Here is a 13869-nt window from a genome sequence, read left to right as displayed (position 1 = left end):
GATCTGCTCAGGTCCCTTCTGACCCTATGAAACTATGAATTTCAGTTGGTGGCAACAGTGGCAGTAGCTCCACTGCAAGATCCTTGAAAAGGTCTCATGAAACCCCTGTCGAGAACCACTTTATCAGACAGATGGCATGAAAAAAGTCAAGTTCCTACCTGTTGTTTCCTGGCCCTAGGGAGTGGTCAATTTGAAAACAGGTCATTTAGGAAACAGACTGGAGAACAAGATGATGATTCAGGCTGCATCCCACCCCAAATTCCCTTTCCAACATGCTACTCTTTCCCTCCACGAGAAAGGACATAGGCACCCGTAGGAAATCAGTGTAAATCAAGCTTCTGGAGATTAACAGTATTTTCAAAACATCCATCTAGGCCAAGTTTCAGGTTTCTGTAGATTCAAATCAGAACCTTACTGTTTTATTCTGTTTCTCGCATGTGTGTGTGTGGGCGTATGTATTGTAACCAGCGCTGATCTTAATACAAGTCAGAGATGTAGATGCAATCATGTTAATCTACCATAATTAACATCTCTGATAGTCATACTGAGAATTGTCTGAGAAGCCAACATCAGCAAATTCAGATTTAATGAAATTACACAAAAATAGCATTTGTCATTCAGTACCGTACTAAGCAACCTTTACTTCTAGCAATTTTTGTGGTCACTCTTCTTTCGTCTCAACACATGAAAAATCAAAACCACAAGCCAAACTTTAACCATTTGATGAGGGGAAAAATTTCTGCTACTAATTCATTCTGCTGTATGATAGCTTTCAGAAACCATTCTAATATAAAAATCTGTAATAAACTGGCAATGTTAAAAACAACTGGAATATGAAATTTATAAAACAGGAAGTTACTAATTCACTGAAATTCTGGAAAGGTTATTTTTTTAACCAAATTATTCCAAACATTGCAAAAGCATGCAAAATAAGATGTGCCTATTGCATCAAACAAATCTGAATGCACTACTAGGCAAATATAAAATTTAATACAAAACAAATGTTAAAAGTAAAATAATTTGAACCACAAATACCTGCTATCATTATCTGTCATCTTAAAGCAACGGGCTATATCAATTAGTGAAGCGTGCACAAGAACACTGTACATTTGTAGACTACTCTTCTCACACAGCCTAAAATAAAAATTGGTCAGGAAGTTGTGGTCAAATAAAAAGAGTGATTTAGAATGTGAGTTTAACTATAAACTATAAACAATAGAGTTAAAAGGAATAAAAAAGGAATAAAGTCCTTTTAAAAATTACCTAGGAGGTAATTTTAGGATTTTATTACGAGAATGAAGAAATGAAGATCTGAAAGGGGAAAAAAAATTAGGTATTTGGACATGGCATTTATTTAACCCCTAACGTCCAAAGATCTCAGAAAACTTATCATATACTAGTGAAATATGGCTTTCTCTCTTTCCTCAATTCATGACTTTTTTTCTTGCAAATGGATAAACTGAGGTGCAATATGGGGCAACTGGGTCAAGGTTCTATAACAGGTAGGCAACGTTTTTTAGCCAGAGCACCAAAAAACCACTATGACTTGGAAGGTGCCGGAGTGACAGCATGCCAGAAAATTACTAAAACTTCTGACACTACCTTTGATCCTGTGTACTTGTTTTGTGTGGGTTCCCCCAAGACAGACTCCTAGGTCTGCTTGTGCCCCCTGCCCCCCGTCCAAAGCCCCTACCACCCAGCTTTGCTCTTGTCCCTTGCCCCCTACCCAAAGCCCTTGCCCCCCAGCCCTGCTTGTGGCGAAGTGTGACCAAGGCAGTGCAGGGCTTGTAGCAGCAGGCACCTTCCCTGTGCAGCCAGGCCCCTCTTTGCGCTGTCACTCCGGGTTGCGCATGCTATGCTCCACAGGGCCCACAGAAGGGCAGCACAGCCTGGAACGCAGCATTTGCAACCCGAAGGAGCAGCACACAGAGGGGTCGCATGAGGAAGCTGCCTGATGCTGCAAGCCCCACAATACCCTGGGGTCACACTTCCCCTGTGTGCACAGTGGCAGCAGCGCAGGGTTATACCCCTCGCTGCTGCTCCCACCTGCAGGGGAAGTGTGGCCTGGGCAGCTGGGAGCGCAGAGCGTCAGGCAGCTGTCGTGCGCCTCCCCGCTGTGGCCTGCCGCTCTGAGTTCTTCACACTGCTCTGCAGAGGCAGAAGGGAGGCTGTAAACAGCTGCTGCCTCCTCGCCCTAGCCCTGGCTGTCTCCCAGCCCCAGGCTCCAGGAAGGCAGCTGGTGCCAGCACTGCACCTGTTGGGGCCGGGTGGCTAGCAGTGGCATGCCGAGCAAAATGGCCTTGCGTGCCATGTTCATCACATGTGCCAGGGGTTGCCGACCCCTGTTCTATAACAAGGTAAAGAGAGATAAAGGGAAAGAGACACAAATTTACAATCTTCCACTTTCACCAACAGTAAAAAAACCAACCCTTCTCCTAGGAAAACTCCATCCCCAACAAATGAGATGTTAATTGTTATGATAAACAGTATGAAATGGTGGGCTTTAAAAAGACACTATCAAATTAAAAATATTATTCCTTCCTGACAAATACTATATTTACTATTTAGAAGCAACTTCTAATATTATAAATGAAAATTAACCAAAAAGATTAGGTATTTTAAAGGACTTTGTGCCTTTGACGTGATTTTTCACATAGGCAATTTCACAGCTTCCCCTAAATAGAACTATGGGGTTTATTCCCAACCAAAATATAAACAGAAAACAGGAATCAAAATAATATGTGGTTTAATTTAAGAGCTTTTTATATTATTTTATTTAAGTCAAGGCATAGTGGTTAAGGTCTATATCACACTACTTAATTAGTTGATTTAAAAATATTCCAATAGCATGGCTCTTCATACAATAATACTGATGTTATTCATCATGGCTCCTCATACACTTATGATTATTAAATTTTAACCTCTGCACTAAGTAATTATGATACTAAATAAATAAAACCTTACACTGACTTTATTTACACTTTAGTTTAAATTTCAGGCTTTGTTTTACATCTCACTTGATCAAAGTGCCCTGCATTAGCATTTTGGTACGTAAAGCTGGATTGATACTGTATTCCTAAATCACTGTGGGTTTTTAAAACAATTTTTTCACCAATCTGTATAACAAATGCAAGCACTGTTCAAGGAACAATCGGTTGAGAAATTAGGTGTTCAGGTACTACAGTGATCAGGGCGACATTAGTACCTAGACAGAACAGAAGCCATCATTACAAATGGGCAGAACCTCAAACATTCTTCTTTCCTATCCTCCAAATATTGATTTTATTTAATTCAAAAAGTGTGCAGTGCGTCATCTCTGGCAGAATATACAATACAACATTTATATGCGCTTAATAAAACATTCCATCAACCTAAGCCTACCAGGGCATGAACTCTCTCTTTCTAATACGAATATACACAAACCAAATATATTCTCCCCAGCCCCAAGTCTACCATTTCAACAACCATTTCAATTAAACAAAACACCCTTGACCAAATTCACAGACAGCAATTTTTCAGTATGTCAGAGCATACATTGGATTCAATTACTACTTGTCAATGTCAGGCAGGAACTACTACTTAGTAAGTGGATAAATGGAGGCAGGACAGACAACAGTCTTAACCAGGGCTGTCCAGCTGGTGGCTCACAGGCTGCATATGCCCCATGAGGATTTAAAATGCAGCCCTCATACTCCTACCCAGTGAGTGCATCTACACATTTGCTTTACTGAGGAGTAAATTAATTACCTCCACAGCAAAGCATCACAACCTACACATGCACGGGTATTAAGATGCAGTTGGTTAATTAACTCCACTGCAAGACAGTATTGTGGGAGACAGTACTATTTTACAGCAGACTACTTAACATGCAATCAAACAAAGATGTAGATGGACAGGGGCCAGCTGGGGCACAAGGGTGCCAAAGTGCAGGGATACCTGCTAGCTAGCCCCACACTGTAGCACCCTCATGCCCCAGCCAACCCTGACACCACCACTTGAAGCCTGGGGCTGCCCCCCTGGGCCCTGTGCCAGCCTGGGGCTGCTCCACCCCAGCTCAATGTGCTGCACCCATGTAAATCCTGCATCCAGGAGAAGCTGACTCTGGTGCAAACTATGCCAGAGTTTATTACACCGCATTAGCTGCATGTGTAGATGCACCCAGTTGCTGCCACCCCTTCTGCTCTAGCTACAATAGTAGTGGGAGCTCCAAAATACCCCCTCCCTCTGGCTTCTGCTTCCTGCTCCTGCTCTAGTGTGGAGGGTGTTGCATTGCAGCACAGTGCAGCCTGCAGTGTCAGGGGAGCCTTTAGCCCAGGGTGCATGAATGGCACAGTGTAGCAAGGGAGCTCATGGCATGGTGAGCCAGGGCATGCAGTGCAGCAGACAGCCATGGGATGCAGCAGCAGGGAGGGCAAAAGGTGCTGTGATGGGGGCACCTAGGTGTGCAGTGCAGCAGGAGGGTCCTGGATGCACAGTGCTGCAGTGAAGCACAGGGAGTAGCAGTGGTAGGGGATGTGCAGCCCCCAGGACCCATGCCCTTGCTGTTGTGGTTCCTGCCAGTGTGGCCTGAGCAGTTTATGGCCCCTGGCCTCTTAGAAGCTGGAGAGCCCTACTTTAAACCAAAAGTTCCCAAACTTTTTGGAGCAACAGGATACCTGTCAACATTCAAAACATCCGGCAGACGTCAGCACAGCCTAATCAGCTTTAATTGAAAAAACAAAACAAAACAGAGGTAAGAGACAGTGTGATCCTTTTACCATGGGTTCAAGGGCCACAACTTGGGAATCACTCACCTATTTATCCATCCTTGCAGAATTTAAATTACAGTAACAGAAAGCTTAGTAGGATTTTCAAAAGTTGCTTAGCCCCAGTCCAACACTGCTTCCTTGAAATCAGTTGGGGGTTGGGAGGGTTACAACTGGCTTAACTGGAAATAGAGTTAGGCCCACACAAGCTCTTATAACAATCCCACACAACGTTTTCATTTGCAGTTCTGGACAAAAGCTTTGTACCATGAGCCAATACAGTACTATCTTCTGGGTTATCAGACTAACCACTCAAATGTCTAAGTTGCTAATGTTGTTACTGCTTAAAACTTAGGACTGGTAAGAGCATTGTGGGGAACTGTGGAACTGGCAAGAATAATATCAATATAATATGGTTTGGGACACCTGCTAACAGGAACAGATGGTATGAAAAGAAAAAAGAGTAAATGGGGAATGGAGTAATGATACTTCCCCTCTTCCCCACAGTCAATACAGCATGAAGCTATGGGATGGAAGAGGAGTCAAAGAGATGAATTATGCCTTCTCTCTCTCTCATTTATCAGACATACTTTCCTGTCAGAAGCAGATACTGATAATGGAACAACTCCACAAGACCTGTGGGATCAGTGACTTCCACTTTCCCTGTGGGTGGGAAAGGATATCTTATCAAGGTATTGCCCCACATTATTGCCACTGATGAGTTCCAGTTCCACAATCTGTATCACACCTAATAGTCAGAGACCAAAGGTTCTTATTCTCCCTTCACATCCATAAAATGTATTTTTTAATATGGCCCTCCTTATAATCAAAATTGTGGACAGAACCCAAAGACCACGACTACTGAAGGAATAGGGAAAAAGTTCAACTGCTTTTCCAAAGATACAGATCTAAGAATTCCTTTCCAGACAGTACAACGTTACCCTACCTGCACTGCTGTGATATGAATAAAGTAGCAAGCAGGAGCAAAAATTGCTGTTTTTTTAAAAAAGTAGTGATAATCTTTGCAATGAACTACCTTTGTTCTTCTGTATTTCCACAGCATCTGAAGCAACACATGCATTCCAGTCAGGTGAATTAAAGCTACAATCTCAACATTTGGCATGTTAGACAAATGACCTGCCTTTGACCCTCATCACAGGCAGTTTACTTCCCAGAGACTCAAACAAAGAGTGCTGTCTTCAAAACACCACCTTATACAACTCAACACAGCTACTGCTCTCCAAAATAAGAAGATAAGTTTCACTGAAATTGCTACAAGGGAACCTGGATTAATATAACAAGAGCCATACATGTCAGATCTCTCACTCCCAAACAATGGTAGAGAAAAAACAGTTTAACTAAACAAAAGCTGAACAAATTATCTGCATTCCATTACCATCCATCAAAATCATTTACAAAAGAAGAACTGAAGCTAGCTAAAAATACTTTTATTTTGTTGTAGTCACAAAATTATACGTGCATACAGCTGAGGCACAAAACATTCTATAATGTGTATATAATTGACGGAAGCATTCACTTTACAAACCGCCAAAGAAATACTAACAGTGAGAATTTTAAAGCAAAGCTGAGCAAAAATGAAATTCCTACATGTATAACATAGTGCTAGCAACCAATAACAACAGCTCCTGTCTATGCATGGAAACAGACTATGAAGATAAACTTTAAAACAACAAAAAAGTTAAGAGCTTTCAGGTTTTTTGAAAATCAGGCACCCGAAAAACTAAAGAACTCAAAATTACTAATAAATTTTTCAAATCTAAGTTTCTGACACTATTTCTGATCAAACAGATTTGTAGTAGTAAGCATTCACTCTAAAAATATGTCTAGCAGGAATTCAGTGGCAAGGTTCTTGAAAAAACTTTGTTAAACAATTCCAGAGTCTGATTATTTTTTTAAATTTTAGTGACGCATAAAATCAAGGTAGAGACAAATGAGAAAAAAACTGCCCCCACAAACCTCAGAATTTAGTTTTAGAAGGAAGCTGCCTCTTTACCTTTTAGGTTCAGTCAAGTATTTCCCTACTGTAATAGCAATTCAGAAAAATTTAAACCATAATAATGACACGTTAGAAATCACTGCTCTCTTTTACTCAGCTACACATAAATCTATTCATATGACACAACACATACATACTGGGTCTTAAAAATGCAGATGGAGGCATCATTCAGTATTTAACAACTAGAATTGGAAAAAACGCATTAGATAGAAATGAGTTTTTGGTTGTACCCATGTTTGGTCTAATAACATAGGCAGGCAAGGTTCTTTGAGTAGATGTGGTATCTTTTATTAGACCAACTGAATAGTTGGAAAAAAATTTCTTGGCAACCTTTCAGGCACAGTCACCCTTCTTCAGGCATGAGACTCCCCATTCCTGAAGAAGGTGACTGTGCCCAAAAAGCTTGCCAAGAAAATTTTTCCAACTACTCAGTTGGTCTAATAAAAGATACCACATCTACTCAAAGAATCTTGCCTGACTTAGATAGAAATGTTCATTTTGGGGAAAATTCACAAACCTGAAACTTTTCAGTTATTAAGATTTTCAAAATGTTGCATGTGATTTAGAGAGAAAACCCCATGCAACTTTGAAAACATAAGGGTAGGTGCAACTGTCTTATTCCACCAACTGTCTCTTCCTGTGAGCCCTTTGAAGCCACAGTGACTATACTAGGGTTTCCAATGTTTTCATCTTTCCCTACTTACTGTAGACCATGCCATTATCGGCCACCCAGAATCTATCCTAAAAGTATGCTATTCTTAAAACTACAGTATATTTGCTAGCCTTCATTTAGAAATTGTATGAAATGAACACTCATTCAATGCCACCTATCCTTTGGTTCCCCAAATACCATTAGTTTGAAGCTGACATTCTTTATTTGCTTTTGATTGCCTGCTGTTAGCATGAATTACTGGATATTTTAGACTCAAAATGCCCTGCAGTCTGCCTCTGGTTAACAATTATCTGAGTTCCAAAGCACACACTTAAGGATGCAAGTCTTCTCTATTTACAGTGCATTTCCAAATGGCGAACTTCTTCCACAGCAAATCTTAGAAGACTGTGTGTTATCTAAATAGTTCTGAGTCAGTTTTACCCCTATACACAGAGAAAAGTGCTGAGACATTTTGGGTTTTTCTGAGAAAGATACTAGATAGGAATTGCTATGAGGACAGGAAAGCATTTTCTATCCCAACTCCTGATGTAAGATTTGTCAAGCACATCTCATCTAGCTAAGCCGTCTTATACAATCAATACAATAAATTGGAAAACACTTACGGTTGATGTGATCGATGTAGTAGACACCAATCTGAGGATCATATGCAGCCTCCCATCCCAATGGCAGTTCATCCCCCACACAATCAGCAAATGACAAGGGCTTTGTTAACCTAAAAATAAATTAAATTAATGCATTTAAGCACAATAGTATTTTTTCCTGGATATCTCAGCACCTACACTTGTTCATTTCATAACCCTTTCCATATCCAGAAGCTGCCATTGGTTAGCAGATGTAAAGGAGGAGGACAGAGGAAATCCAGGAATAACAGCACATCTTAAAGCCTTTCCAAGAATGCCTTTCTAAATGTATTACCTGAAAAATCTTGGATTAATTACCCCCCAAAATTCCTTTTTTTGGCATATAGGAAATTCAATACAACATCTTCCACCACAGACTCCCCAGTAGCCAGCAGTAAAAAAAACCTTCCTCTTTCCCTGGAAGGTGGAAGGACCTAAGCCTTTCAAACCTTGATCTGATTACCAGTGTTCTGCTCTGCTCATAAGGTCATCCTCCTTGGGTGATCATGCACAGAAATCTTAGGAGTATTAAAAGTAGCTAAACAAGGCCATACATATAATTATAATTTTGTTGAGCATTTATTCTTGAAAAAACAAGTAGAAGCAAGAAGCAGGATTACTACATTTTTGGAAGAAATGTCCAAGTATAAAGAGAAAGAGTAGGTGTGCATGTACACAAGTGTGGAATTTGCTACTTTGAGGAAAGAAACTCTCTACGTTGGTTAATATACTTTAGCACAAAACCCATATTTCTGATGATAAGCATGATATGGGACTAGGACAGAGTTTAAAACAGACAGTCTCTTCCACAATTAAGGCTGGAAAAAAAACTTTCCATTATTATAGTTTTGCTTCAGTGAGAATGAAATGGGTTTTATATTTTCCTGCTGAAAGACCAGAGTCTGAATGCTTTATAGGTTATTGATATATTCATAAAAGAGATAAGGAGGGGAGAGAGGATTTTGGATTTTATTGGCTTTATTGTCCCTAAAACATTAACAGTTTAATATATTACACATCGCTAAAATTGGAGGCTAGGTCAAAGTGAGCTTGCTAAGAAATAATCACGGTATACATTAGCAGCACTTAACTGCATGAACCATGCTCATTTCAGCTTCAGTTTAATTTTATTCTGAAGCCTGCTGTGAGAGGTCTCCTGTTATTGTCATTTCACTATTATAAATGTAATGTGACACACAAACCCTTACAGCAGGGTTGTCCACCTGGTGGCCCACAGGCTGAGGGGATAAGTTGCAGCCCCTGGGCTCCTGCTCCCCTCTATCACTCCCACTACAACTACAGTCAGTCTCCAGGCTCCCACTCCCTCCCCCAGCTTTGCTGCCTGCCCTCATCCCAGGGGGCAGGGCAGCATGGCACTACCAAGAAAGCTGAGGTTGTGACTGGGACCACATAGTGCAGCAGTGAGGGGCAGTACCCATGCAGTGCAGCAGATTAGGAGGCTCCCACGTGGGACTGGGTGGGGACAGCTGCACACTGTGGCTTACCCTAGTGTGGCCTGTGGACATGTAAGCCCTACAGGTGACTCACAGGGTGTTCAGCCCCTAGCCCTGAGAAGCTGGGCAGCCCTGCCTTACCACAAAAAAAGAAAAGAAAAAGAAAATGACCCTAATTCCTTCTTTCCCTCCTCTTTTTTAATTTATTGCAATTACTGTGAGATTTGTTATGTGATAAGGCATGCCAAGAGGGAGAGTTTGGTGCAGGATTACAAGGCTGTAAGAATACATTTATAATTTCTTTCTTTAGTCGAAAGAACATTTATGTTTGTTTAAAGTCAACGCTAGTTCCATTTTAAGAATACACATTTTTAATGCAGCTGGGTCTTCCAGGGAACCAAAGCACTAGTTTGGTTTGGAAACTGATGGTCCAAAAAACAGAACTGTTATTAGTATTACAAGGTGTGACCTATCAGATGCTTAAGCAAATAACCCACTTTCTTTGAACACAAATGGTTACTTGCATTCTGAGGTTTTGCAAAATGGGGCCCAAGGCAAGTAATTGACAGAAAAGTAGTCCAGGCATCATTCAATGACTAATTTTTAGGCATTGGTACAACCATCAGTGGTGACATTTTTATCTAATGAAGTATTTGGCTATATTGTTTTATGCATCTGAAGCTAAGCCATGAAACAGAATAGTGATGATTTTGATTTTAGATGTCAATGTTTAGACAAGTGAAAGCTTTCAGTTTTGAGAGCATGGACCATCACCCCTCCTATTCAATTATGGCAGGTCACTGAACACATCCCACCTCTTCCTATTACTTCAGACACAAAGTTCAAGATGCATTCACCTCAAGAAAACTAAAACTTAATACAAGTAGTCACTAAATACAAAAACCTCTACACTTCACGGTAAACCTACTAGATTATAACCCATCTACAGAAGCTGACATAAAGAAAAACAAAACTGAAAAAAAAAAGAGGATAAATTCTGGCTAAGGTCCGCAGTGACTTATCTTTCATTTGTATATGTAATACAAACACTTTTGGGGAATAATCAACTTTGGACCAGCCAAAAAAGCTGTTATCTATAAATAAATTTCCCCTATAGATTCAAGTAGAAATGTCATTCCGTTTAAGAACTGCTACACTTAACTTGAAATATAATCGGTGTCTAACTTCATAAGAAAAATCAATCCCCCTCAACATTACAAATCAATTAAAATCTTGTTAACATTTTAGCTGCCTTCACTGTTTCCCTAGAACCCTAAGGGCTTGTCTACACAAGGAATTTACTTTGCACTAAACCTATATAGTAGTGTACTCAAAGCCTTTGTGTCTACATGACGTAATTAATTAGTCCAGAGCTACTGACAGGATACTACACAATACTGTTTTTGAAAGAGAAGATACTTAGATTTACAGTAACTCACTGAGCAGTGATCTGTGCTGCTTGGTACTGCATTTATCTGGATAGTGCACACCCCTGAACAAGACACACACCTTGCTTTGGGTAGGAAGAATGAAGAAAAAAAGATTTTTCCAGAGTCAAAAAAGCTTTTTTAGCCAAGCCAGTGCCAAATCCTCTAGCTGTATAGAGCAGGGATGGAGTCCCATCAACAGTATCACTTGCTCCCCATTTCCCCAGCTCACTCAACACAGCTACTGCCAATTTGGAAATGGTTGAGAGATGTTTAACCCTGTAGCCATATTGATCCTGTAGTAGGAGAGGGCAAAGTGATATTAATAGAGGGACTCTGCCTCTGCTTCATGGGACCAGAAGATTCAGCCCTCGGTGAGCTGGTGCCAAGTGTTGCTTCCTGTATTTCCCTGCTTCCTTTCAAGCCTGAAATTCAGTTTCCTCATTTAAGCACCCCGATTTTGGTTGGCTGTTTTTTGAAGGGAAATGTGTGGGGGTACGCAAAGAAATGTGGTATTAGCTGGTTCTCCAGGTGTCTTCCTACATTGCTTTCCAACCTGGCCAGCTAGGCAGTCTGTTTACTTGCACACTCCTTATCTGCAATGACTCTTAGTGAAACAAGACAGCTGTCCATTTATGCACCTATCAAAAAGCATCTCATTGCAAAGTAAATGAATGTAGCCAAACCCTATCTAATATTAGAATGCACACGTTTTTAATCTATCTTCAAAATCCTTCATTTTTAGCCTGAATAAAAATTAAATATATACTCCAAAAATCAACCTTAACTCTACCATTACAATATTAAGTATAGAATTACAAGATTGTATTCTGAAGTAAAGCTGCTGAAATACAAATATTATAGAGAACAAATTCACAGTACAAACACATAAATATTGTCCAGTAAATATTAAATTAAACACTGCAGTAGTACTTATGTCTGGGAGCCCCAGAAATCCCAGCTAGTGTCCTGGCTCTTCCATTGCATTAACTCTCCATTTCCCTGACCCCCCTTTTCTGAATGTCAATTTTTAATCAAATATTCTCCTCTCCCCACTGGAGGTCACTCTCCTGCTGCTTGACGGGTCAGTTAGGCATTCTACCCTCCTATGATCTATTCTCATAAGTCCTCTGGTCACAGATAAAAATGGGAGTGGACAACATCTCACAACACATGCAGATGCAGTAACTGAGATGATGAGAAAAATAACAAGACCACAGTGAAAAGGGTGCAGATGGCCTGATCCCTCACAAAAATCTGAAAAGTTCAAGGGGCAGTGGAAAGCAGCAGGCACATGAGAAGTTCCGTAGGGTACAAAGAACAGACAGACCCAGACCCAGACCCAGACTTGAAGGAGGCTTGCCACAACCCTAGTGAGTGAAGGAAGTATGACCACATGAACGTGCACTTCACTGTCCAACAGAAGGGAACTTCACAGCCCCAAGATCCATAGATTATGTTTAGAAACGTTCCTGGAAAAATATGTTAAATATTACCTACTTTGTGTATGTCACCACCAATACAAAGTCGGCGGAGGTGGTCCCTCGAAGTCAAGGATGACGTCCTCAGGTAACTCAGGAACTCGATCCTGGATGCACACATTCTTTGGCAATGGGGGCATGTTGTTGCGCAGGGGAGTGGGATTCACAGCCCCAGGTTGGTCTCTCTTTCTTATTTCAACTGCAGGAATGGTGATCCTACTGGGTGCAGTTTCCCAGCCAAGAGAGATGCAACAACCTAATATTGAGGCATCTTTTCTAGCCCCCTCCCCATTGGGGTGAGCAGAGAGTATCCTAAAAAGGGCTGCTCAGTTGCAGATGCAGAAGCTGAAGGACGCCCCTGTCCAAACGCAGGTGCCCGATGACCATCACGCATCCACTGCCTGTGTGCAGATTCTTGGCTGGGGACCTCCAAGTATCACAGCCCTGCCCCCGTCACCAACCCTCCATCACCACAGGGCTTTTGCACCTGATAGAAGCCTATGCGTGGCATGTTTAGCGTGGAGACTCCGGTGCACAGTTGGGTCCATACAGTCTTGGGGGTTGGTAGCTGGGTTCAGTGGCATGGCGAACCATAACGACTGGGGCCATTTCTTCATTGTAGCCTTCTTCCACCTTCACAGATGTTGGGGCCGCAGCCTTCCTCTGCCTGCTCTGCCGCTGAGAACTTCATGGATTGTTCTTTGTCTGGAACCTCCCTCTCAACCTTACCACCATGGGTGGCCCAACCAGGAGCATGGGCTCCAGACAGCATCACTCTCGAGGTCACTGGAACACATAAGCCTCTCCACCATGGCAAGATGACGATCCTCAGAGAGGACCAATAAAAAGACAACATTACAGTCAAACAGATGGCTGAAACAGGAAGAGATGCTGACACTTAAATGTCACAGAAGCAATACTAGACCTAAACACAAGGAACTCTCAGGCTTGAGAAACTTCCACTGATTTATTATCTGTAAAACACAGTATATAGTAGGTTATATATAATATGGAAGTGCATTACCCATGGAACAAACATGTGCCATACTTAAGAGAGACAGATGACTTAAAAATCCTTATTTAAGAGTCACGTGCTTTATGAAATAGACAAATGAAATATAACTTGAAAAATAATATTCATTATTAACCTATACTTAGCACAAGCTAAGTCTATTCCATCTCGAAGGAAAGGCAGCAGGAGGGCACAGCAGCCCTCCTGGCTCTCCAGGGACCTGGCAGACCTCCTAAGGCTAAAAAGAAAAGCCTACAAAGGATGGAGGATGGGATTAATCTCCAAGGAGGATTATTTTGCACTGGTCCAGTCCTGCAGGGCGCAAACCAGGAAAGCCAAGGCTGCAACTGAACTCCAACTAGCTTCGAGCATCAAGGACAATAAAAAGTCCTTTTTCAGATATGTGGGGAGCCGGAGGAAAAGCAAGGGCAACACTGGAC

The 13869-nt window shown here is 41.4% G+C and overlaps 1 protein-coding gene across 1 annotated transcript in view; it reads right to left on the bottom strand.

Annotated features, from left to right (window-relative positions):
• Window positions 1-13869, bottom strand: part of WWC2 (WW and C2 domain containing 2) — a 161700-nt gene that overhangs the window by 92637 nt on the left and 55194 nt on the right. Inside the window, exon 3 of the mRNA XM_019534348.1 lies at window positions 8038-8147. Within this exon, the coding sequence (XP_019389893.1) occupies window positions 8038-8147 (110 nt within the window). The remainder of the gene's footprint in view (window positions 1-8037; window positions 8148-13869) is intronic.

The sequence above is a fragment of the Crocodylus porosus genome, unplaced genomic scaffold (assembly GCF_001723895.1).
Source record: "Crocodylus porosus isolate Cpor-Errol unplaced genomic scaffold, CroPor_comp1, whole genome shotgun sequence".
Classification (NCBI taxonomy): domain Eukaryota; kingdom Metazoa; phylum Chordata; order Crocodylia; family Crocodylidae; genus Crocodylus; species Crocodylus porosus.
The sequence above is the reverse complement of the archived record's forward strand: the minus strand, read 5'-3'. Positions and strand labels throughout refer to the sequence as shown.